Source organism: Strix uralensis, chromosome 2 (assembly GCF_047716275.1).
Source record: "Strix uralensis isolate ZFMK-TIS-50842 chromosome 2, bStrUra1, whole genome shotgun sequence".
Lineage (NCBI taxonomy): Eukaryota > Metazoa > Chordata > Aves > Strigiformes > Strigidae > Strix > Strix uralensis.
The window spans coordinates 66063339-66089399 of record NC_133973.1 but is presented as its reverse complement, the minus strand read 5'-3'; the positions used below and the strand labels follow the sequence as shown (position 1 = coordinate 66089399).

The 26061-nt window shown below is 43.2% G+C and overlaps 1 protein-coding gene across 5 annotated transcripts in view; it reads right to left on the bottom strand.

The window, feature by feature from the left end:
* Window positions 1–26061, bottom strand: part of NPAS2 (neuronal PAS domain protein 2) — a 108131-nt gene that overhangs the window by 32078 nt on the left and 49992 nt on the right. For all 5 annotated transcript variants that reach the window (XM_074859062.1, XM_074859061.1, XM_074859064.1 and 2 more), the window contains 6 exons: window positions 22463–22516; window positions 17114–17262; window positions 13875–13966; window positions 10515–10604; window positions 5044–5164; window positions 3916–4029 (listed from right to left, as the gene is read on the bottom strand). In XM_074859062.1, the coding sequence (XP_074715163.1) occupies window positions 3916–4029; window positions 5044–5164; window positions 10515–10604; window positions 13875–13966; window positions 17114–17262; window positions 22463–22516 (620 nt within the window). The remainder of the gene's footprint in view (window positions 1–3915; window positions 4030–5043; window positions 5165–10514; window positions 10605–13874; window positions 13967–17113; window positions 17263–22462; window positions 22517–26061) is intronic.

Sequence of the window (26061 nt, the reverse complement as noted above, 5' to 3'; positions counted from 1 at the left end):
TTACAGTCCTGCTTTTCTCATTGAAGCTTAATTAATGATGATTATATAATCCTCCCAAATGGAAAATCAAATCTCTTGTATTTGATTTAGCACAGCCAGTGACTCATGCAGTCACTCTGCAGAGCTCACATTGCTGTTTCGCTGGTCAGCCGCTCTCACTTGTGCACAGCTAATTCGAGGAGGGTTCGCTCATGTGCAGGCGGCTCGTGTCATGTCCCTGGTGTAGATACGGCTGCAGAAATGTCCTTGAAGCAGGGGTTACAGAGTACAGCGTCCCACACACCATCACTGGGACCAGTCCAAGTGTGGAGCCTCCTGCTAACCCTGGCACTGGGCTGTGCAGCTCCTTTAGCCTCCAGCTATGGCTGAGCCCAGGAGCTCTAGGGACAGTAATCTTCTGAAAGACTGAACACATGCCGTGAGCTATGTGAACTTTCCCGGGCAATTTCTGTGGTCTGCACATGCATCTCCCTGCCCATTCTGGGATGGTGGAAGACACCAGTGATGGCTCCTCTGGGGGAGTAGCATGGGTTTGATGAAGGTTGTGAGTGATCTAGTTCCCTGACAGCAATCCCGGTGACAAGTCACCTTGGTAGATATCAGGTATTTGTTCTACTTGAGCAGAAAAAAAAAAATTCTCTTTGGCATCTCAGTACAATGGACTTCAAAGCCCCAGAGTTCCCTATAAAGTTAGGAAGAGCAGCTAAGCCCCTAACTGGCTTTCTAAGCCTCAGTCCTTCAATTTAATCCATTCAAACCCATTCCTATATGATGTTCTTAGCCATAAGTCACAATGCGATTAACAGAGAAGGTACAAGGGAGGAGGGAGGGGGGCAAGGTGACTGGGACCCCAGCACACATGACCCCCTTCCCCCAAGAACCACCATTATATGAGCAATGAACAATAATAAAATGAGCCTAAGAAGATGATAATCCAAGGGAGGTTACATAAAAGGTTATGTGGAAGTAGAATAAAACTAGTGACATTTCTGTTAAAGAGGGCAAAAAAGGACCTACCAGTTCTTCAAAACATTAGTGAAGGTTAAGTGAGAAGGAAAGGTGAAAGATTCATTAGTATTGTCACTGCCACGACCCTACATTAATAAGAATGGAATAATTAAGTATCCTAATGGGATACAGCCTGCTCAGGGATAAAAGAGCATCCTCGGCCCCAGAGGCTCTGGTGTCCCTGTGGCAGGAATGAGCAGGCAGAGCGAACTCAGAGTACGCTCAGCAAACCATTGGAAACAAAGGTAGGATTTGGCATCAGGTGGCTAAAAAGGAATGGCAGAGTTTTGTATTTAGAGAAGAACATTCTGTATGTATCAGTCTCCCATGTGTAAAAACATGCTCACACTTCCACTGCTGTGAAAAGCTACAGGGAAAAGCATTCTTGAATACATTCATAAGGAACGTCTCCTGCTAATTAATCTTAATTTACAATTTCTATCTTTCTCCCCTAGATAACTCTTTTCTTATCTTTAACTCAGCCTCCTTCCTCCACAAACACCTCCAAAAAGCAGGATTTGGGGCCAGCTGTTCCTACACATGTAGGATGAGAGCTGCCCTGTGAGTGATACGTCTCTCCCCCACCACCCTTCCCACCACTGTCTTTCTTGCCTGCTTGGCCTCACACCTGGAAGGGAGTTGGCTGGCGAACGAGTATTTATTTTATGGAAGGAAGAAGGGAGCAATTACTGGCAGGTCTGGCAGGTAGCAACCCTGGGGTGTGTGGGCTGGGGGGACGGTGCCCAATAATGGGGCACCCTGGGGTGTGGAGGGCCAAGCAGAGGTGGGAACACAGCCCACCGCTGCGCCCATCAGATGCTCAAAGGTGTCCGTGCTGCAAGTCCCCATGCCAAAGCACAGCTGCTTGCCCCCAGCTCTGGGGCTGGAAAGCTGCCCAAAGGGCAGCTGCATTCATACAGTGCTTGCTTGAGCTGATGTCCCCCATGCCTTGCTCAGGGTGCAGCTGGCTGACGTAAGAAGCCCAGTGGAGGTAACGACAGCCACTTTGGAGGTTTGCACCCTCCTCCAGGTGCTCACCCTGTCCTTGGCCCAAGGTTATCAGCTCCCAAGCAGAGTTTGCTGCTGCTACATCGCAAGTCCAGTGCACTTGCTTCCACCTTTGCCGAGAGGTGGTTTTGTGGCTGGATTAGGAGCCGGGGGCGGGGGGCAGAGAGGACCATGGGGAGACCCCCAGCCAAGGGGGAGCAGTGCTGGGGATGCACTGTTGAAGCAAATATTTCTACCAGGGTCTGCACTGAACTGGGAAAAGTAAAGTCAGGATGGGCAAGCTGCCATTCTGCGATGGGGAGAGGGGAAGGGGGCCAGGAGGCACCATCTCACAGAGTGGGGGCAAGGGCCATCCCCTCTCTATTAACTGGAGGGTCAGACTGCAGCAGAGACAGGAAGAAAGCGGAAGAGACAAAATAAAGTGGAAGACTTAGAAAAAGGTGGCACAAATTAAAACAAAATAAAAATATTGAAGCAGAAAGCATGTCCTACTTGAAAGCTGTAAGCTGGGGTCTTTGGAAAATGATTTGCTGTCTTCTGAAATCAATATGTTCCCATTTAGTTTATATGCATTAAGCTAGGGAAGATATCTGTAATTCAAGTTTTATCTTTCTTCTGAGAAATAGCCACTGATACAAATGCTGGAATATGAAATCCTAACGGGTAAGAGGGCAATATTAAGGTCATGCCAAAATAAAAGGCTGAAAATCCTTGAAGAAAATGGATCAGAAATTCCCCTGGTAGAAATGTATCTGTATGAGTCAGCACCTGAAATCCGGTTTCTGCTCTAGAAAACAGAACAGCTTGGTGTGTGCGTCTGTCAGGCAGCCGCATTTCACTTCATTCAAACTAGAAAGCATACAGGCAGTTACATTTTTTATACAAATAAAGCCTCAAATCAGATGGCACCAAACAAGAAATACATATCTCCATCCTGCACGTAGGTTTCTATTCTAGTCATGTGGAGCAAGAGCAGAAAGTTAAACGGGGACAGGGACAATTTTTTTTGCAGTGTGGCGTGCGGTTTTTGGAAAGCACGGTGGGGAATTTTTTTGCTGAGGATGACCTATTTGGAACAATACCAGCAACTTTGGAAATGCCACTCTGGAGTTCAATCAGGCAAGTAACTAAAGCAAACTTGGGCAGGCAGGAGAAGGGAAAGTAATAAAAGAGTATTTCATTTCTGACACTAATGGCTGTGCCCGTGGGGAACGGGTGAGGTGGAAATCTGCTCTTCATCCCTTGAAAGATGGTTTCCCTAGACTGACTGTGGTGCATTAGTGACTATGCCGACTGTATTTCTTTCCTTTTTTGGGGGGGGATTACTGGGTTCTGCAGTGCTGGAGAGGAATATAAAATGGCAGCTGGAGAGGGAAGCTACTCTGATGGCAGTGGCAGGGGACCCCTCACTGCAGTGAGGGGCAGGGGGTGCAGGCACTCAATTACGTGATGCTGCTGCCTTTCCCCAAAATATTGCAGAGAAGAGTGAGAGGGCAGATTTGGCAGATTATCAGTTCAGGCACAGAATTTGTGTTTAGTGTAAGCCAGCAGATAAAGTAGCAAGCTTATTATTTAGCTAATAGGTAGAGTCTTAGCACACAGTATTAGTAAGCTCAAACAAACCCTCCTCTGAACCTGTCATTATTTGTAAACTTACCCAGAGTCCAGGATCACTGCTAACAAGTGAAGGGCAGTAACAAAAGCAACTAACACACTTTTACTCTTCATAGGTATTCATCCAGCTATTGCAGATCAGCAGTGAGATCCATGTGAAGCAAAATTTACCCCATAATGTTAAAAATAGTCCTTTCAGTTGAAAGCCTGTCTTGTTCAATGGAGCAATACTTAGATTTTATTTTACACAGCTAAAGTAACATTTATACAACAATTAAAGCTTACCATTGCTGTAAGACCGAAAATTTCCTACAAATTTTATGTATTCATATGTTGGAAATTCCTTTGGGTTCAAACTTCCTCTCAGAAGATGACAATAAAACTCTAATTCATTGTCAGCTGGATTGTTAAAAGAAGAAGAAGAAGAAATAAATATACTATTTAAGCTAAACACAACCAACGGTGTCTTCCAACCCCAATCTTGCAACTGGCAGCACAAGAGCAGCTTGTTACCACTCAGAGTCCTATACACCGATGTGCTATACCTTGCAGGATCAGAGCCTCTGCAAGGCATGGCCTTGCAGGGATGCAGGTTGTTCAGGGCTGTGCACAGGTCTGCCTGCAGCTCAGGGACAGCCTTCGAGACTAACTTACCCTTCTCTTACACCACCTTCATCATAGGAGTTACACTGCCATAGCATCAGCGTAGCGAAGGAGAGAATTGGATCCTTCATTTATAGGTTTTTTCTATCTAGGCTTTTCACAACTCACAGCTGTCCTACATCTTATGTTGGAAAACTATGCCTAATTACCTCAAAATATCTATTAAATTAACTTTGGCATACTAGCTATCAGCTGCAAGTTTTGTATATACAGTAGATTAAGCAGCTGTATGTCTTACATTATCGTGTGTTTTCTGGTTTCCTATGTCTTACCTCCTAGAGTCAATAAGGGTGAGGTGAGTAAAAGTGTTTTTAAGTAAAACAACATTCAATCTGAAAAAGAATGACAATGATTTTACAGATACTTTTCCACTATAATGCAAACCAAAGGTATGCAACATTAGCATATCTCTGAACAGCATCTTACTTGAACAGGCTGAAATATCAATTAAGATGTGATTTGTCTCAGGTGAACTCTCAGTTTCCATCAGCTAACCTATTTTCCTTAGCTGTCTCAAAAGATACGATATTTAATAATTAACATAACTGCAAGTAGTCTTAGCCTAGTAAAATAAAGGCAATGAGTTTCATTTAAAAATAGAACCAAAGGGCCATTCCAGGTGGCAAGATCTTTTTAAAAGGCTATGAACCTAAGTTTTATATTGCACATCCCATTAAAAAATCTTCCTGAGAGACAATTTTTATCCTGCCCATGCTTTTTCATTTACTGGGGAAGATAAATAAAACTTACTTTTTAGGTAGTCCGATGAGGCAGAATCCGTCATAAGCATACAAGAAGATAACATCTTATAAATTTCTGAATGTTCTTGTTCTGGGAGGAAATTTAACAAATTCTGATCCAAGACATCACACTGTAAATAAAAAGAACCTTTGAGAAAAATAGAAATATCACGACAAGCAACACTTGCAAAGATGCACAGCAATGTGGATGCAAAGCCTGTGGAAGCTGACAGGAGTTTTCCCACTCATTTCCAGGGACTCCTGACAAAGCCTAAAACAGAGACGAAACTGCTGGGCTTCACTGTGGGCTGGTTCTCAGCTTAATTCTCAGCACTCAGCGATGCTTCTCTAATGTTTCTCAGAGACCACCAAATGCATCTGGTCTGTCCATACAATTAAATGAAAAGACCTGGGAGTCAGCTGAAAAATGGGTGCCTGGCTCCCCATACTGCTGACCAGCTCCATGCACAGGCCTGTTGTGGACCATTGGAGCTTGCTCTCTCTCTGGCAAACCCTGATTAGTGGGAGCAGTGGGGCTGGGAGTCACCCTGGGCCACCAGCCCCAAGAGCTTGGGTCAGTCCCAGATCCAGCCCCTCCCTGGGGGGGTCCCCTCAGCTCCTGGGAAGTGCCCTTGGGGCAGCAGCCGTTTCTTCCCCCTTCTTGCATCCTGGCTGGTGGGATCAGGGAGAAGGGGACTCCCCAGTCTGGACATCACTTTGCAGCAGTCCTCAGGAAGGGGGTCTTCACAGCACAAGCCCTTTAGCCAGACATGGGCTGAATGTCCAGGTGTCTCCAGCCCCATGGTCAGCTGGCACAAACCTGAAATTCATCCAAAATCTAGGTACTGAGATTTGAGAATGGAAAGAGGAGATAGATTTGGGCAAAAGGCCATGACTGCCCCAGTCTGGAGAAGACAAAGTCTGTCACAGGGTTGCCAACAGGAAGGTCTCACTGTTTCAGCATGGTGGCTAACCTAACACTAGAAGACTGTATCTGAAAGGAAGTCCTGAGATAAGTGACCTTCTAATGGCACTGACTTACATCTATCTCACTTGAGACTACCTCGGGCTGAGCTGGCACACTGACACAGCTTTGTGTGTCGTCAGAGCAGCTGCTATGAGACTGTATAGTCGTGTTGAAAATATGTTTGCCCTGTATGAGACTGCCAAGTTATTAATCATCATCATTTATTTATGTGTTTACGTAAGATTGCACTTTGGTTTCCCTCTGCTTCCTACCCATGCCTGCTGTTCTGTGTGGAATTCCTGTTTAGAATAGTGAAATGCATTGAGTATACTTTGAAAATCAGAGTGCTATGCTTTGTATACTTATCTTGATGCAATAATATATCACTTTAGATTATTCAGTTATAAGTATTTATTACATGTGCTCGTTACTTGAATATTCCTTTTGTGAAGACTACTTGAAAACTGGTTTTGTGACTTCAGTGTATACCTTATTAATATGCATCCTACTGATACAGTATGTGATTAAGTTTATATATATGTATAAGTACATATATACATACACTATATTTATATCATGTATATATATTTATTTTCTATATACACACACATTATATTTATATTTACACAAAATATACTACATTGTTCATGTAATTTTGGGCATATGAAGAAAGAGTACCTGACGGGAAACCGCAGTGGTGAGTCCTGTTCAAGGCTTATGATAAAATCTCAGAAAAGTAATTTTTCCTTCTCATTCCCTTTCTACCTGTAAATGGTAGATAATGATACTTATCCACCAGTTTCACATAAGTCTCATGGAGGTTAATTAATCTCCCATGCACTCAGCAGTAACTGTAGAAGGACTAGATGTGAGCTGTTACTGCTCCTTAAACTTACAATTGCTTCTTCAGTGACCTGAGGATGTACCCCCTTTTGTCTCCATACTGTGACCAAGCTCTGATTCAAAACCTATTATCAGTTCTACAGTGTCATTTCTGTTTAAGGTGATAGCTGCAGAGGCCTGCGACTACACCTACAGTTGGAGTTGCAAGAGCCTTTTGTTCCGCACGCCCCTCAAAGCAACCTCCTGCCCTGAGCACCAGCTATTCATTGATTTGTAAGTCCTGGCATTTATATTTTTGCCGCCATCATGTACCACATCCAGAATTTAATGTTTGGTTTGCATCTTTACTGTTAGGAAATATCAACTTTTAAATGAGTTTGAAAAAAATAATAAGGTATCTACTTCTTACTGTGTTTCACAACTCTTGCCTCCTGCAGAGCATAGGCACACCTGTAAAGCAGTGCACGGAACAGAATTTCTGGATCTTGTATGTATCAAGACTCCAACAATGTTCTTGAATCAATATGTCAATCAAGAATATATTGACAGGTCAAATAGAGAGAAGGAAGCAAATATTACATGGTCTCGCTGGAGCTGGAGGAAATGCCAGGCAGGCTATTCAGAGCTAATTCTGCACCAGACCCAAAGAGCAGGAATCTGGTGCCATGGCCTAAAGGTGACCAGAGATGGACAAAATTTGATCACCACAGACAAAAATGTATCAGTTGGAGGCGAATGGTTTGCAGCTTTGTCTAATTATTCTAATTATTCTGCAGCGGGCAGTTCTGCCCTGCTGGCAGACACAGCTACAAAACATTGCTGAATGAGGCAGGCAAAGTAGATAAAAGATAAATTACAGTGACTGTGAGTAAAGTGGTTAGATGAACTATGTTAATGCATATTTATGCTGCTAAGCTTGGAATCTACTCTGCACCTTGGAATCTGTGGATCCTACTAACAGAAACATCTGAATATTTACCCCTGATAGCTATGGCAGGCAAAGAAACAACAGTTTTGCATACATGGATGCTAGTCCATTCTAAAAACAATACACACTAAATTTACCCTAAGTTCTGCAATCATTTGATATATAGCTTAAATATCTGTGCAGTTTCAACAAAACACCTGTACTCCAAAATGGAGCTCCTTCACCTTTTCATTGCTTTTTGGAGAGGCAAGGAGGAAATATGATGAATTATTCCTGCTGCAGGGAAAAAAAGCAGGGGAACCGAGTAACCTGGTCACTACAGGAATGGGAAGGTAGGTGAAAGGCTGCAAACAAGACAGGCATCTTTCCCATCAACTTAAATGCCCAACACACCAGAGCAGCTGCCTGATCTTCAGAACTGGGTAGCCCCTGGGGCGAAAGAGGCCCCACAGGAGAAGCTCATCCCTGCCAGGGACCTCCTGCCTTTGCACAGCCACCTCCTCTCCAACCCTCGAGGAGCCGCGCGTGGGCAGGCACCAAGTGTGGACCCCTCAGCTACGGGACTAAATCTGGGTGAGATGGACACCACTCTCCCAGTCCGTGACCAGGTACAGCACCTTCTGCCCAAGTCCGTGGACAGGCAATGTCCATGAGAAAGCTGCATCTCCTCCTGTCGGTTGGAAATAGTCACTCTGCTGCCTGTGTTTAACTGTTTCACTCAACAAAGGAGCCAAGAAGGGGCAGGGAGGACCCTCCTCCAGAGACTGCATAGTCTTGGGGTCATAGTGTACCATCTGACTGGCAAATGGTATGAGTTGTGACCAGATTTCCAGGACTTCACTTCAACTATAGTCAATCTTACCATGTGAGCTAAACCTCTTTATAACAATCAACCCTAGGAGTAGCCTCCAGATGTTGTAATGACAAACTATTTAGAATTACAACAGAGGAAGTTTGTGTTTGAAAATGCTCCATAGAACTTAGGGAAGCTGTATTAAAGAGAATTGGATATATTTACTCTCAGCACCAGAGTCTTCCATGATTTTAATGAAAGAAAATACATCAGATTTCTTGATAGGGGCCCTCAGAGAGCCCTGCTCCGCATTCTGCCCAGTTTTGCTTTCCTTTCAGTGCTCAAAGCAGAAGATTTGCAGAGAATTTTTTTTCCCTGCAGTCACAGAGAAGAAAGAATTGGTATTTTGTCCCTCAAACAGTGACTGACTTTAGCTTACAAATAGATCCTGAAGGTAAGCAAAATAAGCCACATAGATTTTCCAGATAGCACTCTGATCAGTTTTAAAACTTAAAAAGACGTATGGAAAGGGCAGCATGGGACTAAAATGCCCAATATGCACCTAACTCAACTCTCAGTTGGGCCCCTGCCCACGGCTGTAGCGATTTGCCGACCTCAGGCAGGCAGAAGCCTTTATTGCTTGCTCAGCTGCAGTCTCTGGGATGCACATTTCAGATCTCACAGGATCTGAAATGTGTCTTCTTGAAGAGCAATACTTTCCTGCAGCAGATCTACTGTCTCCACTAAGAATCAGTATTTGGAAGGGATAGAAAAGAAACCCCCAAACCATGAAAGACAAGGAAATTCCATTGAAATCAGTAAGTGTATGAAGACCCAACAGGATGCATGCAGGACAGGGCTCTCGCTGAAATGAAGGCAAATGTCAGAAGATAGTCAACTACTGGTTTTCTCAACTGTTGAGGATTAAAGAAAAATCAAATAGGTAGATTCAGCTCGATCTGTTGTTGCATAGCAATATTCCTGCATTTACCAGGAGCCTTTCATCAGGTTCCTCTTCTCTCAGAAGGAAATAATTTTTGTTCATATTACAGCAAGGTAGTGTGTGTGAAATACATCTGTCTGGGTGGAAAATAGAACATGTATTTGGTGAAAAAGTAAATGAGAGAAAAAGAATTGTAATTTTCCTAAGAACATGGCAGGGGGTGTGGTACAATAATGATCTGGCAGCTATTTTTTTCTCCTGGGCATATATTTATTCGAGACCAAGCTACTAAAAATGAGTGTGACGATTAATCCTTAATTATTGTGCCATTTCTCCTAGAGCAGCCTTAGCAACAGGAGCAGGGTTCAGAGTGGTCCCTCTCCCCTGTTCCTCCAGCCCAAGTGAGCACACAGACGAGTGTCTCCCACAGCAAGACCCAGCAGCCCGGAGATAAAACAGGCCCTATGTGCTGAATCTGAGCACCGAACATCGGGTCCACCAGCACTTCCCAGGAGTGGGGTGTGCTCCTCTTGGGAAAGCACAGCTGAGCTGCAGGGACAGCTCGGCAGCAGCCCCCGGCTAATTCTGAATTCAATGGGGTTTTTGTCCTTTACCTCCCTGGGAGCAGAATAAGGCCCTTAACAAGTTCCTCGATGGGCTGCCAGTGGCACTGGTGCTATTCTCTGCTAGCTTAGAAATCAGAGATGGAAAAGATCAGCCAGGTCACCCTGTCCCTCCTCTGGCCAGAGTATTCCCGCAGAGCTTTTTCCATTCAAGCTGAAGTGCCTCATAGCAACAAAAACCTGAAGGGTATGAATCAGGTGGAGAGAGAACAGAGCTGATCAACAGCAGCTGCCAGCATAACGCAGGGACAAAACCCCTCACTGCATTTTCAGGAGAACACACACACCCTTCCCTCCCTGCCCCTGCTTTTTACACCTGTTTCTAAAAATGCAGGGCCTGATCCTGCAATGTGTAGTAGAAAAGCCAATGACAGAATTACTCACCGGTAAATGCCCTAGAAGAGGTGTGATGCTGTCAGACACATAAATGATGCTTCCACCTGTGGTTACTGCTATAATGAATCCATCTAATGCCTAAGGAAAACAGACAAGTGGAGAGCGCTTTAATAGGAACAAGTGGTGTAAACAGGACGTCTCATCGTCTGTTGATCAAAACAGTTTGACTTCAGCACCATATTGTTATTGAGTTGTAGGAACGTTATCTCAAGTTGCAGAACAGTAATTCTCTGATTTTACAGTCTGATTTAACTTTTACAACACTCTTTGTAGTCTAGTAAAACCTACTATTGAAGCAACAAAGGGCTCACAGGAACATTTCATGTCTCAGTTTTTAAATTAATCACACATTTTAATAATGCAAAATGACTAAGACTGGATCCCTTGGAAGTTATTAAAATGAACATTTGAGCTCTGTGTAAATATCAAAGGACGATGAAAGGATGCGGTCCTATCTCAAAATGGTACTTCTCTGCAAACCCCATAAATCTCAGTTTGTATTAATGTAACGTTGTATATTACTGGGCTTTCATGTAAGTAAAAGCAATGCAAATGATCAAATAATCCTTAGCCTGAGTTTTAATTGAGTGATTTATTTTAAAGGTCATGATATTAGATTACTCATTCCAAGAGAAATTCACCCTTCTGCAATTTCTTCCTTCGGTCCCACCTTGCGGTAAATTCCTTCACTCCTAGGACTGAAGGGGAATGTCAACCTTATTCCCATCCTCTGAACAGGAGCGATTTCACCTTCAAAATCAGTTTCTTCTTTAGTCTAAGATGCAAAGTTTTGAGCTAAATGTTGTTCAAATTTAAATCTAAGTAGATTTCTAGATCTAAAGCAACCTACTGTGAGTAGAACCCCTCCCAAAATTAAGACTCAAAAGTAAGTGTTCAGAGACTATATTATAACCCTCCTATTGTAATTAAGGAGTCACTGGTGAAGCTCCCAATGCCTTCAAGTGGAGCAGGTCTGGGTCCCTTCTGTCAGTTCACTGGTGATCTGGAGTCAGTGTTGCCTGCAGTATTTGCGCAGTATGGGCACTGCAAGCACGACTGAATCAGAGCAGAGTTCAACTGTACTCCAGAAGCAACACCTGTTCCGGAGACAGGTGTACTGCAAACAGCCTGATCAGGGTGCCACGGCATTGCAAAACTTTACTGCAAACCCAGGCATGCCTCCAAGCCAGACTAGCGGTTGGTCCTGTGAGTCGCAGTGCATCCTTTCCCCCCACCCCCGCTGACTTAAATACGGGAAAGAATTCTGAGAGCACTGGAAAATGCTAATTGTTTTTCAAAAAAAGAGGAAAACACAAAGCCTTGAATAAAGACACAAACATATGTTCCTTTTTCCAGAGAATGCAGAGCACCCACAACTATTTAAGTCAATGGGAATCTGCTGGTGCTACAATCCTTTGAAAAGCAGGTCAATAACTTATACCCCAGTAGAAAAGCGTGCATTTAGCATCTCTGAAAACCCTCCAGCTGCTGTAGTTAGTTTGATTTTGTTAATCTAAGTGCAGAGAATATGTTTTTCTTTAGTGTAGTACATTCAAGCTGTTTTCTAAAAAAGCATGATAGCTGTTAACCCATAGAAGAGAGCAGTGGTTTTAAAAGACAGCTGGATTGTGCATGTTACTATGGTGAAGGTTGTTGGGTTTTTTTTAAATCAAGTCTTTATTTCATATCCAATGCAAATTATACAAAGTGACTCACATCAGAATTCTGTGGTAAAATCAAGTTAATGTATGCATACATAATTCGATTTTTATTTACTTGCAACTGGTCCTTCCAACATTAAGAGGGCATAGCCCTCTTCAAAGATTTCACTACTGCAACAGTCCTAGATGAACAGAGCCTAATGCCTACTCTTATGTAATTTGATGACAGCCTTTTCAATGGGGTAAGAAAAGGCCATTTTCAGGAAAGCTGATGTATTACCACAGTCAATTATGTTCTGATTCTTTTAAATCAGGGCTTGAAAAAACACTCCCCATCTTTTAACAACAGGACAGGAAAAACTTCAAGCAGTCTTGTCCAAATGTTAATAAAATAAGATTAGTAGAAAGGCAAAAAAGCAGAGAATGATGAACAGCTGGCTCAACAGGACATCCCAAATCTCAGTGTTATCTTGAAGGGCGTGGAAAATCACAGTAGCAAGAAGGTGATTTATAAGCTGGGAAACTAAAAGCAATTGTTTTAATCTAAAATTGTGTGGCATACAAGTAGAATCAACAAAGGCTCAGTCAGTCAAGACAACTGCCAATTTATTGCTATCTGAGGGAAATATTTCAGTGCAGACTGGAGTTATGTACGTTATGTTCCTGTGCACTGAGATGGGAATGGGTGGTTGTCAGCGCAATGGGAGCAAAGCATCTCATAACACTGGACCAGGGGAGTCTCTTCACAACAAACTGCAATGGTCGAGGGACTGCCAGACCCTGGGGGCCAGCAACTTGCCCTGGCTTCGTGCCACCCCTTGCTGGGTCAAGCTGCTCCCCAGCATCCCTCCCTGCCCTCTGCCAGAGCCTGGATCGCACCCCACATTCACATCATTTGTGGGAGGAGGAGAAGCTTGTTTTCAAAGGACACTGCATGGCCATGCAACTTCCACATGCTTAGTATGGGAGAAGATCCTTAATAAAGAAGGTTCTAGCTGTTACTGAGAGAGGAAAATACATTTTAGCAGCTCATTTGCATTTCATCTCGAACGTACATAAATGCCATTGAGTCACCTCCCTTCAAATCCCAGCTAGCGTTAAAAGCACCTATGGTATAATTTAAAGGTAATTTAAAAACTATCATTGCAAAATAACCCTGCTCCCTGTTAGAATAAAAAGTGTTTGATAAGGGCCTTGAAAATCATTAGAGTGGAAGTATTAACTGTATCAAACCAAGAGAAGCTGTCAGGTTTTATCTGCTTGTACAGCACCTAGCACTAGAGGGACGTGACACTTGCTTTTTAGGTGCCAGTCTTGCATAAATATTAGGTAATAATAATGCCTTCCAAGAACTGGAGAAAAACTGCTGCGTGTCCTTTTCCTCACCTCTGTTTGTAAAAATAAAATGTAATCTGTGATTTGAATCTCTCCCCTGGATTGCATTTCTTAAGAGTCCCTGTGCAGCTTTGCAGGCTGCGGCAGCATGGTGCAATGGCACCATCGAGAGTGAAAAGCAACACATATGGGGACTCTAATCCCTCACCCCAGTGACAGCTCTGTTTGATGGTCAAAGACAGCAGTACCTGAAACCTCCTCTTTTGGAACTGCAGATGACATTTTATTCTAGATGCATGGGCATTTCCATGACTGCTAGACAAAATTAGGAAAGGTATATATGCATGTTCACCTCTAACATCAGCTGGGTGAATTCTTCGTTGCTGAGAAATGAAGGCTTCCAGTCCTGCTGAATTTCAGAAATCTCCGTCTGTGCTGAGACTTCTAGACAAATAAAACATTTCAATGTTTTAAATTCAAAGAAATTTGTATCTTGCAAGACTATATATGAGTTGCTATTAAAAGATAGAAATCATCTTTATATTCAAAGAATGCAGTTTTCAAGCATGGGTTTTGCATACAGAGACAGTAACAACTATCTAAACTGGGCCTGATCCTGAAATGTTTTCCTCATTTTTAACTCAGCTCAACTTGAACTGACTTTAGTGGGAGCCTGTATTCACATAGCCATTGGCCTCAATCAGAATTACTCAGGTATTGATCAAAAGATAAAACCACTTTGCATGAAATTAAAATCAAGGCAAGGATTAGCATGTGTCAAATTGATATTTACAATTTACAGCTTCAAAATTGGAATGCCAGAGAGCTAGGGTTCAGCCTACAGCTTGTATGCCAAATTCAGAGCAGCAAAAAAACTCCTTCAGAGGAGCTCCAAAGGGCTGTGACCCCACACATCAGAGTTATTGCTCCGTTCTCCAAACTGCGAATGAAACATGAGCACTTGCTCCAGCCTCACACCGGAGTACTGGCATCTCGTCCCAAATCCTGCTCAGAGTGGAGGGTCTTCTGCACTGTCAGCCTGTGAGGACCACCCTGCTGTGTGAGACACCAGGGGGTTTTTGCACCACTGTTGGCCAAGCCTGGCCCTGCAGCAGCCTGAGGATGCTCACTCCCCAAGGGCTTTCCATGGACGGGTGCAGGGACACCGGGGTAACAAGTCACATCTTCGCACTGAAACTGGCGACCATACTGGGGGTAGCTGGGTGTACCGTGGTGGGTCATTTCCTGCCAAAAACAGCCACTCACGTTAGCTCTACCTGAGTCAGACAGGGTTATGGGGGACAGATCTTATAATTTAGAGAGACTTGAGCTGGTTTTGTTCACTGCTCGCTCCGCTTGTCTGAGTGCTCCCTCATTCAGTTCTAGTAGTGAGGGGATGCTGAACGCAGCCTGTCTTCTCCTTTCAGTGCTGCCTCCTAATTAATCCTACTGATTAACACTTCCAGAGCATGTAATACCCAACACCCCTTATTTGGAGCACATAGGCAAACTGGCCAGAGAAATGCAAATGGCTAAATGATATTAAAGACAGTAAATTTATACCAGTGCCTGTGCTTATCGTTGTCTAGAAAGAAATCAAAGCCTCCGTTCAGGCTTTATTAGTGGAGATGCAGCTGTCTGCTTCTACCAGCTCATTCGACTCGCTTTCTGCACTGCTGGGGGCTGTGACTGATAGCATGGCGGCTCTCCACAGCCCCCATGGTCTTACACGGAGGTTTAAAAACCAGACTAAGGAAAAAGATCAGTCTGATTTTTATTATATAGTTTCAGAATATAGGAAACTTTCAGCAGATCCATAGCTTGGAAAAGCTGATATACACAAAACAGTGACTGTTAGAGGAATTACTTGAGATTTGGGAGATTTTGTGGATTATAAAGGAGGATGCTGTTTATGAAGATAAAAATCTGAAAATTGACCTCCTCCTCCATTATAATTAAATCTTTGTTTAGCCTACTAAATGAATACGATTGAATAAACCAGATCCAGCAAAGTATGCTGCTGATAATAAACATTTTTAAACGCTGATGCTTTGTATTATATTGTGTGACTACTAATCTAGTTTAAAAATAGATAACATTCGCTTTTTTTTAGCAAGTGCACAAAAACCAGTCACAGTTTGACCCAATTGCTGTGGAAGGATTTGTGACTGTTAGCTTTCTTTTACCTAGTTGTTCTTCCAGAAATGAAGTGCCTTTTGGAGCAAATTTGGGCTATCAGCTACACTTATCTACACTTATTCAAATCTCATGTGATTGTTCTTTGCTTGGCTTTATAATTGAGCATATTCACATCCTCCTTTACTCTGCCTTGGGCAGCTAAAAAAAAAATGTTATTACTGTCGTTTTTTAATAGGTATATACAATTATTAAACTTTGAGATGTCCTAGTCATGCCCTCCTGTATGAAATCATCTTGTCTGTGGCAAAAATTCATCTAAGGAGAAACTGTGCTCTAACAACAGAACCACTATAATTATTTCCTCAATAAATTTGACATTTGTGACTCTGTTATGTTGGGAGTCATGATATAAGAGTTTTTATGATCTTTTCCATTTCACCCAGAGCTCTCCAGGGAGCATGGGTGGGAGGTGCTGGATGAGCACAGGCAACCCAGGTGAGGCGGTGCATCAGCTCACGAGAGCCCTTTCTGCTTTGTGGGACCAGGGACAGTCCCCCACGGTGACCCACTGAAGCCTCTTCCTCACAGAGGCAGAGCAAGAGAGCCCCATTTTAAACCAGTGCCCTGATTTATAAGGGAGAAGGGTTTCAGCTGTCCACTGCTGGTGGATGTCCATGCATCACGGAGCCTGCAGTGCACGCCCCTCTCATCGACTGGAAACTAGACCAACCAGAATAGATCAGCAGGGTCAGGAATCTCCTCTGCCCTCTGTGAGGGCACATGTCTAAGGGACTTAACTGTCACTACTGTGTGCATTTAAAAAAAATAAACTCCTGGCTTTCCGAGGCTGAACTTTACTATTGCAATTGCATGTTGTTCAAATGTGACGTAGCTTCTGCTTGTGCAAACTGGGTGAAGCATGACAGCTATCTGTGGATGCAATTTGCTGAAACTGACTTAAAAAATTGGGGCTTTTTCTGGTCTGAGTTTTCTGCTCACTGTGAAAAATGGAGCCCTACACAGTCCACGGAGGAGCAGGGGACTGAACAGATTGCTTCCCTTCATTTTTCTGCAGAGAAGCTGGGGCAAATGCTTTGTTCTTCTGCTCAGAATATTGCAGATTTCAAGGAAGGGAATCTTCCCTCTGGCCCAAATCTCTCTTGTTCAAAGCATCCCTCTTCTTCACAGGTGCTGCAGGGCACTGCTGTCTGCCTTCCCTCAGTTCCTGACATTTGCCCCCTTGTCTAGCAGGTTGAGAGTCATCCTCAACTAAAGAGTAGCCAAGGAGATGGATTTGGGCAGCACAGTGCCTGGAAATGATCTTTTTTGATGAGATAGGAAAAAACCCACCTTTATTTTAGACCCCTTGAGCCATTCTGATAACCACTGAAGGAAACAGGATATTGTAGTAACCATCTGGCAATATGCATGAAGAGCTGCAATAAATCTTACCATTGTGTTTCTGCAGAAAGCCAATGACTTTTTCCAGCACAGTAGTTTTGTCCATTTTGCGGGTGTTGCCTGGAAGCATGGAGCTGAGCTCTTTGATGAGAACATTGAACTGATCGCGCCTCTTCTTCTCAGACTTGTTACGCGAAGCCCTGTAGACAGGGGAAAAAAAAGCATCAGCAGACCAAGAGGAAAAATCATCATGTACCTCCTCTTTGCAGTGAATACACATGGAAATTAGATGGCCGTGTGCTTCAGTATGTGAAAATTGACACTGGCCTCCAGCAAAGCTGCAGAGACAAGTAGGAGGCGACCGTTCCTATCGCCTGCTCTTGTCTTTGGGCCCCCTTTAGAGTCCAGTGGGGAGATGGAGGCTCTCCATGCCCATCTGTGATGCCTCTACGCATTCCAGTCAAGTCTATCAGGTCAGCATTAAGCCTGTAGGTTAAGGAGCTCTGTCCATCTCCTAGGCATGTACAGGATCCTGAAAGTTCATGCAGCCTCTGAGAAGGCACTCAGTGCAAGAAGAAATAGGAATACTGTGACAACAGTAAAATCGTTCATAAAGGAGAAGAGTGGGGACTGGTAAAACTATGGGTCATACCCATCTGTGCAGTCTTAACAGGAGAGAGGGACCCCAGTCCTGCAGCTCAGCCACTGGACCAGAGCTGGGTCCACCTAGAGGGACCTGCCTGCTTTGGTCATGGGTCCTCTGGCCACCTCCAAGCTCGCTTACAGAGAGGAATCTGACTTCCAGCCATTAAGATCAGGGACCTGAGTAGAGGTTGCTGCAGCTCCCATCTAGTTCATATGCCACCTAATTCAGTCTCCTTTCCAAGGTGACAAGGGCAAAAAGAAGGGAGGACAACAGCACGTCTCATCCCAGCATGGACCAGGTCTTAGACTGGGATGTGTTCCTGGGCCTGGGGGCGCAGAAGTGCTATCAGGGGTCCGCTGCTTGCCCCTAATCTCTGTGTGCCACTGGGCAAATCATTTAAGGTCACAGTGCCCCAACTCTTTAGGTGTAAAACAGGGACTCTGCAGTTTTCTTTGCCAGTCTTGTCTGTTTAGCTTGCAGACCCCTCAGTAAGAGACTGTTTCTGCCGCTGTGTTTGAAGAGCTCATAGGAAGAAAGGACCTGATTTTATTTGGGGTATTTTGGCACTATCATAATACTGTCATTAAGGCTGTTGATAATCTTTTCAGCACGTGCACTTCATTTTTAAAAAAATTATATGTCAACCTATACACAAGCAAGTGTTTTCCAAATTGTTCTCACAAATATGATAATCATTCTACTTGGAGGGTATCACCTAGACTTCTGTAGCCATGTGAAAATAGAAATAAATATAACCCGGAAGGTTTGTTTATTCTTCTGAAAGGTCCTCAAGCAGACAAGATTTGCCTTGTTAATTACGTAAAGATCTAAAAATCTGGTTACATGTAGACAGGAAAGAAAAGCCAAGAGGCCGGTTCTCACTTGGAGTTTCTCAGTCCCAGCTAACTCTGTTGTACCTCATAAGCAGCTCTGGATGCACACTGCTGAAAATCAAAGCAAAATTTAGCCCAGCATCTACATCCCCCCCTCCAAGGACCAGGATGGCAATAAACATTTTCAGCAGAGAAATCACTGCAGAGGCTTCTGGATGTTACTACTGACAGAGGGGTAATTTTTGTTTGTCTTGCTCTCAACCCTGAACACACTTGGAGATACACTGGATAGAAGCCAACACTTGATTCTTTTACAGCTTTGAACACAAGAGATTGGGTGGATACTGCCTGACTGATTTCAGCCTGTTCTTATTACAGTGCAAAAGGCTGTCAGAACAAGATGTGAAAAGCTCCAGCCTTATCCTATTTCTGTACAATTCAAGGGGACATTAAGAACATCAACATTTTACTTCCTCATAATTCAATCCTTGGTTCATTTTAAGCTCAAAGGGTCTTGATCGCCCTGAAATTAAAATAAAACACCAACTGTCTATAGGGAAAGTGTTGCTTTTTCCAAAAAAATTAAAGATGCCTTGATAGAAATATAAAGAATCTATTTTGAACACTTGACATTTTATTCACAAAGGAAATATAAAAACTCCTCTAGTGGAAATAACTCTACCAAGATCTGGATCGATGATCACAGTAAAATCTTAAAAAGGAAAAAAATGAGAAAAACCCCACAATTAGGTCGTCTAAACTATCCCTGCACAGTTGTAAATGCTTTGTTCAGTCCAGTTGTAAATGTTTTAAATAATGCAGTTTTCATCACTTCCTTTGGAAGATTATTCCCTACCCTTGCTTACTTCACTGCTAGGGCATATCATTTACAGTAAGCCAAAACAGTCTCTGTCTTAATTCCAAATTATTCATCCCAGTTCTCCTCCCTCCTTGCTACTCCAAAAAATTACAGCATATCCACAGGGAAGAAGGAGACACAGTATGAATAAAATCTGGATTTTTAGTGAATACAGCTAAAGGCAATGCAGGACAGCTTGAATTCAGAATAATCAAAATCACCCATTTAAAATGTGTTCTAAAGAGCCATTTTCATTCTCTTACATATTTGATGCTTATTGTCTTAAAGAAAGACTGATATTTGCTGACTAGCAGCCATTACATCTTGCTGAATTATAATGAAATGTGGCTTTACACTAAATTTCATATTTCTTTTTGCTGTCCAGTGGAATACACTATATATGCATCAAAGCAAGTAACTGTACTGCATACCTTCATTCAGATTCTTAAATTTACTTTTTACTGGAGTGGAAAATGGCAGGTGATAGTCCTTATTTATTAAGCACTTATTTCTGGTTCACTTCAAGCTGGTTTTGTCTGCAATTTGGAATTCAATTGAATTGCAAAAAAATTATTTTATAATAATTTACTATTAAAGCAAGCTAAAAGAAAAGCAAAGAAAAAAGTGCACAAAGCATGCTTTTTGTTTAAAATTAATAAATCTATAAGACAAAGTAAGTCTCGTCTATCATCAAAGAACTGAAAATGAAATGGTGGTTTTTGATCTCCAGAAGATCAGAAGACCTCAAAAAGGTCTTCGATGCTCCCAAGTGTGGTGCCATCATATCCATATTTTAGTCCTCAGGTCTTTGGAGTGAAGTAGTGCCTTAGGCAGTCAGAGGATGCAGAATGGGGCTCAGAATAACCAGTGTCCTGAAGGAAGAGCTATACATCTTGGCCAAACACTAAACACTTGACACAGAGCTGGGAGTGCAGGTGCCTCTCCTTAGGAGAGGATGGATCCCGTTCTCATGTCTGTATAATACAACTTGTATGTGACTAATAAATTGCAGCAAATAGTAAATGGGGGGTGTGTGTGTGCTTCTAACCTGAGAAACCTAGCTCCTAGCTTGGGTCCATCCCCAAAGAGTTAGATCCAGAAATTTCCAGTCTCACCTACTTTTAACACAGCAAATGAAAAGAGAACAATTTTCTGGGTTTTTTTTATCCCCTCTCGCATTTCTCAGCACTGAGGGACCCGGTCCTTACACTAAATAGAAAAAAACAAAGAAAGTGTTTCCTCTGCAGCACAGGACAGATGAAAGTCCTCAGTTTTCAAGACACAACAGCTCAATGTTCAGCCAATGGCTTCTCCCAAGTCTGACTCTCTTTAAAGCTTTGGAAGAAAATCTGTAGCTTTTAAATGAATCTGGATGGCTTTAGTATACTGTAGTAACTTCAGACTTCCATGAAGCCTCTCATGATTTCAAACTTAATTTCAAATTTAGATTTATTTCTAAAAAGCAATTTCCTTTTTTCATTTTCAGAGTTATTTTTTTTATCCACCTTGATAGAGGCCTGCCCCAGGGTATGACAAAAATTCCCTCCAGGAACAAACGGCATGAAAACCATACCAGATGGTGATTGCAATCGCTTGATAGCGAGGATACGTGTTACCCTATTTTTGTCCTATATGCATTCATTTAATGCATTTGGGTTTTTTTTAAACAATTAGCACACAAATATCTTGAAGATAATCAGGCTGTAAGGCGATGCACAGTGGGCTCGCTTCCCCTGTTCCCCCCTTCCCTGCTCCCGGGGCTCTGGGGAAGTGTGAGCTACCCCTCCCGCTGTGCTACACCCTCTCCGAAGAGCCACCTCTTTGCTGTGTGGTGTGGTGGTGGGAGGCATCCCTTCCCTGAATCCACCTCCTCTCCTGGCCCCAGGTGCCTGCCTGCTTGACAGATGGCTGGGCAGAGCTGCCCACAGAGCCATACCCCGTGTCGGTCCTCTCCGGGGCACGTGAGGAGCGGCAGCAGGGCGGCTCCAGGGGCTGGCGGGCACCAGGCCTTGGTGGGCCACCCCTCACAGGCCTGAGGGGAGGCAGTTAGGTCAGCGCTTTGCTCCCGGTGGCGATGGCTGAGCCTTCTGCAGCCTGAGCATGCACACCTTCCGAGCAGGGAGCAAAGGGGAACAGTGGAGCTCGGCTGCAGCCTGTGCTGACCTATATTGGTGAGAAAAAGCTGCGGGGAGGAAAGAAGCAGAGAAGGAATCAAAAGAGATGAAACTGGATCAACTAGTTGTGCCTGGACTGGAAATACTCTCATTAGAGGGAACCAAGGGGAAAAATGTGGGCAACCCATGGCTCCCTCTAAAGCAATTAAACTGTGGGCTGCGGTATGGATAATACATCCAAAAAAACCACCCTCAAATGCTTCCAAACAGCTTTTCTGCAGATGCCAGTCAGATCTGACAGTTATTAAGAGTTTTATTGCCACGGGTCTTCTGCCTTGAAACACACCCTTTCCCTCCCCACAAAGTGTTCACAACAATTTCCCGCCAACTGGGGCCTGATGGTGGAGTGCAGAATGTATGTAAATAAAGGTTTGTGCCAGTTTAGGACTGACACAGCACTTTTTGTGGTCTTTCTCTGCTCTGACAGCAACTATTGGGTGTTTTCATTACTGTGAGACAGGCATTTCTGGATAAATGACCATAATAATAGGGAAAAACCCCACTTTTAAAGTTATCTTTCTTTTGCAAAATGTTTTTTTGTAAAAAGCCCCCATTTTTATACACTGGGGAAGCTCAGATGATGTGTTATAGTGGAAGGAGTAGGTTGTTGGTTCTTCAGTTCTCGTGTTCTGCAGTAATGTGAAGAAAATAATCAATGCCTTAGCTTTTCTGACATTTTCCACAGGAAACATTGCTGTGTTATTTTCTTCTTACAGAATAGCAAATAATAGGAATCTGTGAGATGTCAGTTTTTCAGGTTGTGCTTGGCTGTATTTTACTCTTGCTCTCTCTGATTAATTGATTATAGATAAAACAGCTTCTGCAGCAACAAACAGTATCAAGCTCATCACAAGTTAAACAGAAAGTTATAAAAGAAAAAGCTCTCACCTCTTTGCCCTGTCTTTCTCATCTTCATCCATTAGATTGTCTAAGCAGTTTTTTCTGTTGAAAGAATACAAGAATCATTATGAACTGTCATTTTGTTAGCTCTACTTGCAGGTTAATCTGAGAGTCACTCTATTTCATTTTAAGAACAGAGTGATGATATCCAGGTCAGGTAAATGTGTCAGCAGTGCTTTATGCCACAGTCCTTGATTTTAGGAAACATCCATTGTGGATAATGTTATTCCTGAGAGTCATGCTAGCCTTAAGGGTTCCAGCCAGGGATCAAGGCTCCCAGGCACAACATGGTGCATCAGCATAGTATAAAAACAGCCACTTCTTGGGGGATTGTTTTCATGTGGAGGTTACTCTCTGCAAACTTGCGGGCTGGATGAACCCTGGGGTCTACCCGAGTTGAAAAGGCATTTTCAGCACCCCCACATTCCCCCAAAAAACATCCCCAGTGCAAGAGCCAGCATCACCAATGCCTCTGACTTCTCAGGTGGAGCTTCCTACTGGGGGGGCTCTTTGTCCTCCTCTGTGGGCCCTGACCTGAAGCCAAAAGAGACAGTAATACCTTTACTGAATTAAACCCCAAATTCAAAGTGTCCTCATAAATCCCACTACCTAAGCCGCACTGTGAAAAAACCCTCCTGTAGCGTAGACAGACAGCCTGCCTGGCAGTGCCGGCACCGAGTGTGGGGACTGCACCATCCCCATCACTCTTTTTGCTAATCTTCACCAAAATATTGTGACCTGCCATCAGGTTTATAGTCCAATTGCTCCAGCAGTTTGAGCTATAAGGAGAAAGTACTCTGAGCCCAAGATGTGTTCATAAAGCCACAGAGTAAAAGGGAGTAAACTGGGTAAATTAATTAAATTTGTGTAGGGAAGGTGAAGCGAACAATACGAGAGCAGCCCAGCTGAAGGCTGAGATCCTCAGAAACACTTGTCGCCAGCTCACTGCCCACCCTCCTTTGCTCTGCGGCCTTATGAGAAAGCGATGTTTGAGACGTAACCGCTTCAGCCTGAGGAAGAAGCCCTGTGCTGCTGCAGCCTCTCATGGCACCTTGTGCCCATGTCAGGCACACAAGGCGCGTGCTGCTGCATCCCACACAAATATTTTCCGAAACAGCAGCACAATGCCGCTACAAACCCTGGATATTTTCAAAGCATCATTTTCAAAGCAGCAGTGTAATGACAGGCAATGATAACATTCGCTTTCAAAAATCAATGTTTCTAATTTAATGAGTTCTCAACATGTAAGACATGAATAAAATTGGAGGGGTGGAGGAGGGAAGTTAATTGCTAGGCATTATTTAAGCCCATGGTATTTTCCACATATGAGTCACACATAAATTTGCTTGTTTAAAGAACATTTTATGAAAAAACAGGAGTGAAAACTTACTGATAGTAAGAACAGTGGATAAATTCCCTCCTTCTGTTGCTAGTTCTCTTACAGCAATTTTCCACTGTCTCATTACTCAACAGTTACCTAAGGACATGAAACTACCCCGTAATTTTTTATCAAATATAAGAGTATTGAGGAATTAAAGCCACAGGTCACTGATTGGAGGGTAAAGGTACTACTTCATGGCATTCAGCTTGTTGATGGAGGAGCATAAATAGGAAATACGAAGGCCGAGGGAGTGGCTTTTTTAGTAATAACTGGCAAATTTAAGTTGCTGAATTCTATTATACTGAACAAAATAACAAATAATACCATATAGTTTTTAGATGTTTTTTCAGATATTTATTTGGCCTTGCAAAGCAGCCAAGTCAGCCATGTCACAATCCATATTTTAGACAAGAAAGAAGTTAAATTTTATTTACCAGTGTTTTACAAATACTTTAGGTGGCTATTTGCCCAGTCCCAGAATCAGAGTCCTAGCCCAACAAATGTGTTTTCACATAATTCAGGCTAAATTATAGTGACAAATTTCAGGGGGGTTTGTTGTTATTTGCTCACATATTGCAACCAAAACGGTCACCTATGTTATTCAAGAATAATGAAGGCATCAGTAATATGGCAAGGGTTAGCATTTAGGATTTTGCTGTCTTTCTTTGCTAGACCTTTGCTCAAAATGCTCTGTTGCATGCACCCTTGTTGAATCTAGGGTATGACAAACAAAATGGGGCAGTACCAGCAGAAGAAGTAATTTTCTCTGAATCCCTGTAGGTCTTCCTCTGCTGCACCAAGGCCTCCTCTGGTTGTAACAGATTCCCAGTAGAAAGCAGAAATATGGGGATGAAAACTCTGTGTGCCTCTGAGGAAGGATGGGGGTGGACGGGGCAGTCAGTATCAGTGCTGCTCAGCCCCAGCTGTTTTGAAGAGGCACAATGTACCTAATGGAAAGGGACTTCCTACAGCTGTACCCTATAAACTGTCAAGGAATTACAAAACTGTCAAGGGAAGCCTCTACCCTTATGAGAGAGCAACAGGTCTAACTGGTCTGTTCTGCCAAGGATTTGGCTAGATCTGTAAAGCAATTCATGGCCAGCTTCCAGTAAACAAGGTTTCTCACTGACTGACATGAAATTCTGGACCTGCTGTGCTGTTGCTAATGTTAGACAATATCTAATTGTCATTTTGCTTCTGTTTGCTCACACAGCAAAGTCTCCAGAGCATAGTAAGCATTGCTAACAGTGTTTGCCAGTACATTTGTACCATATGAAATTAAAATTGTTCTCAATAAAATAGATATGGCAGAGTATACAACTACTGTGAACACTACTGCCATCCCTCTCCTGAGCCACACCAGATGCTGACTTACATCTGGAGCAGAAACCCATGGCATAGAGCTTAGGTATATGCTTAGTGCAACCTGCTTGCTTTACGTTTTCCTCCCAGCCCCTCAGCTGGGAGGGTCCCAAATAGCAAACTGGAAACCTACTCTCTCATCCCCATCAGTGCCTGGTTTAGGAGGCAATTCTGGCTTGTTGCAGTGACAGAGGCAGGCAGTAAATGCCATGGCTCTGTGCCACGGTTCCCCTGCAAAGAGGCGACATAAAAAAAACAAGTGGCACAAGGATTTCTCAACATTTGAATAATCCTTTCATGCTAACAAAGAGAATTTGGAAACCTATGGGTAACAACACCACATGATGTAACTCCTGCTGATAGAGTATTTAACAGTGACAGTTACATTTGGAGCTTCATTAATATCATCATTATCAACAAGGAGCGAAGATGCTATCACTCAAAAAGATGGGAACCACCTGGAATAAGGAGGAAAAAGCTCATGTACTCCCATCAGGGTGGTACTCAGACAGATACACAGAAAGACGCATACCCACAAGTGGGGAAGAGTGGCATTTTGGAAACAAAAGACTGGTTAAAACTGTTAACTGTGTACCCCTGGCTTAGTTATCAGATGGAGAATTACAGCACAAACATCCCCCCCACATTCATTCATACAATGGATAGTTGCGCAGGAAAGAAATAATTCAGGCAGAGTGCCAGCTCGCTCCAGGGACTCTGCAGAAGAAAGGTTGCACATGTTTATTTTGATACATTCTATTCCCAGTGGACACAGAGCTTGCACTGTAAAATTCATCTGGCACTGATCACCTTATCCTGCACTAGAAACATGTTTTTTAGCAAG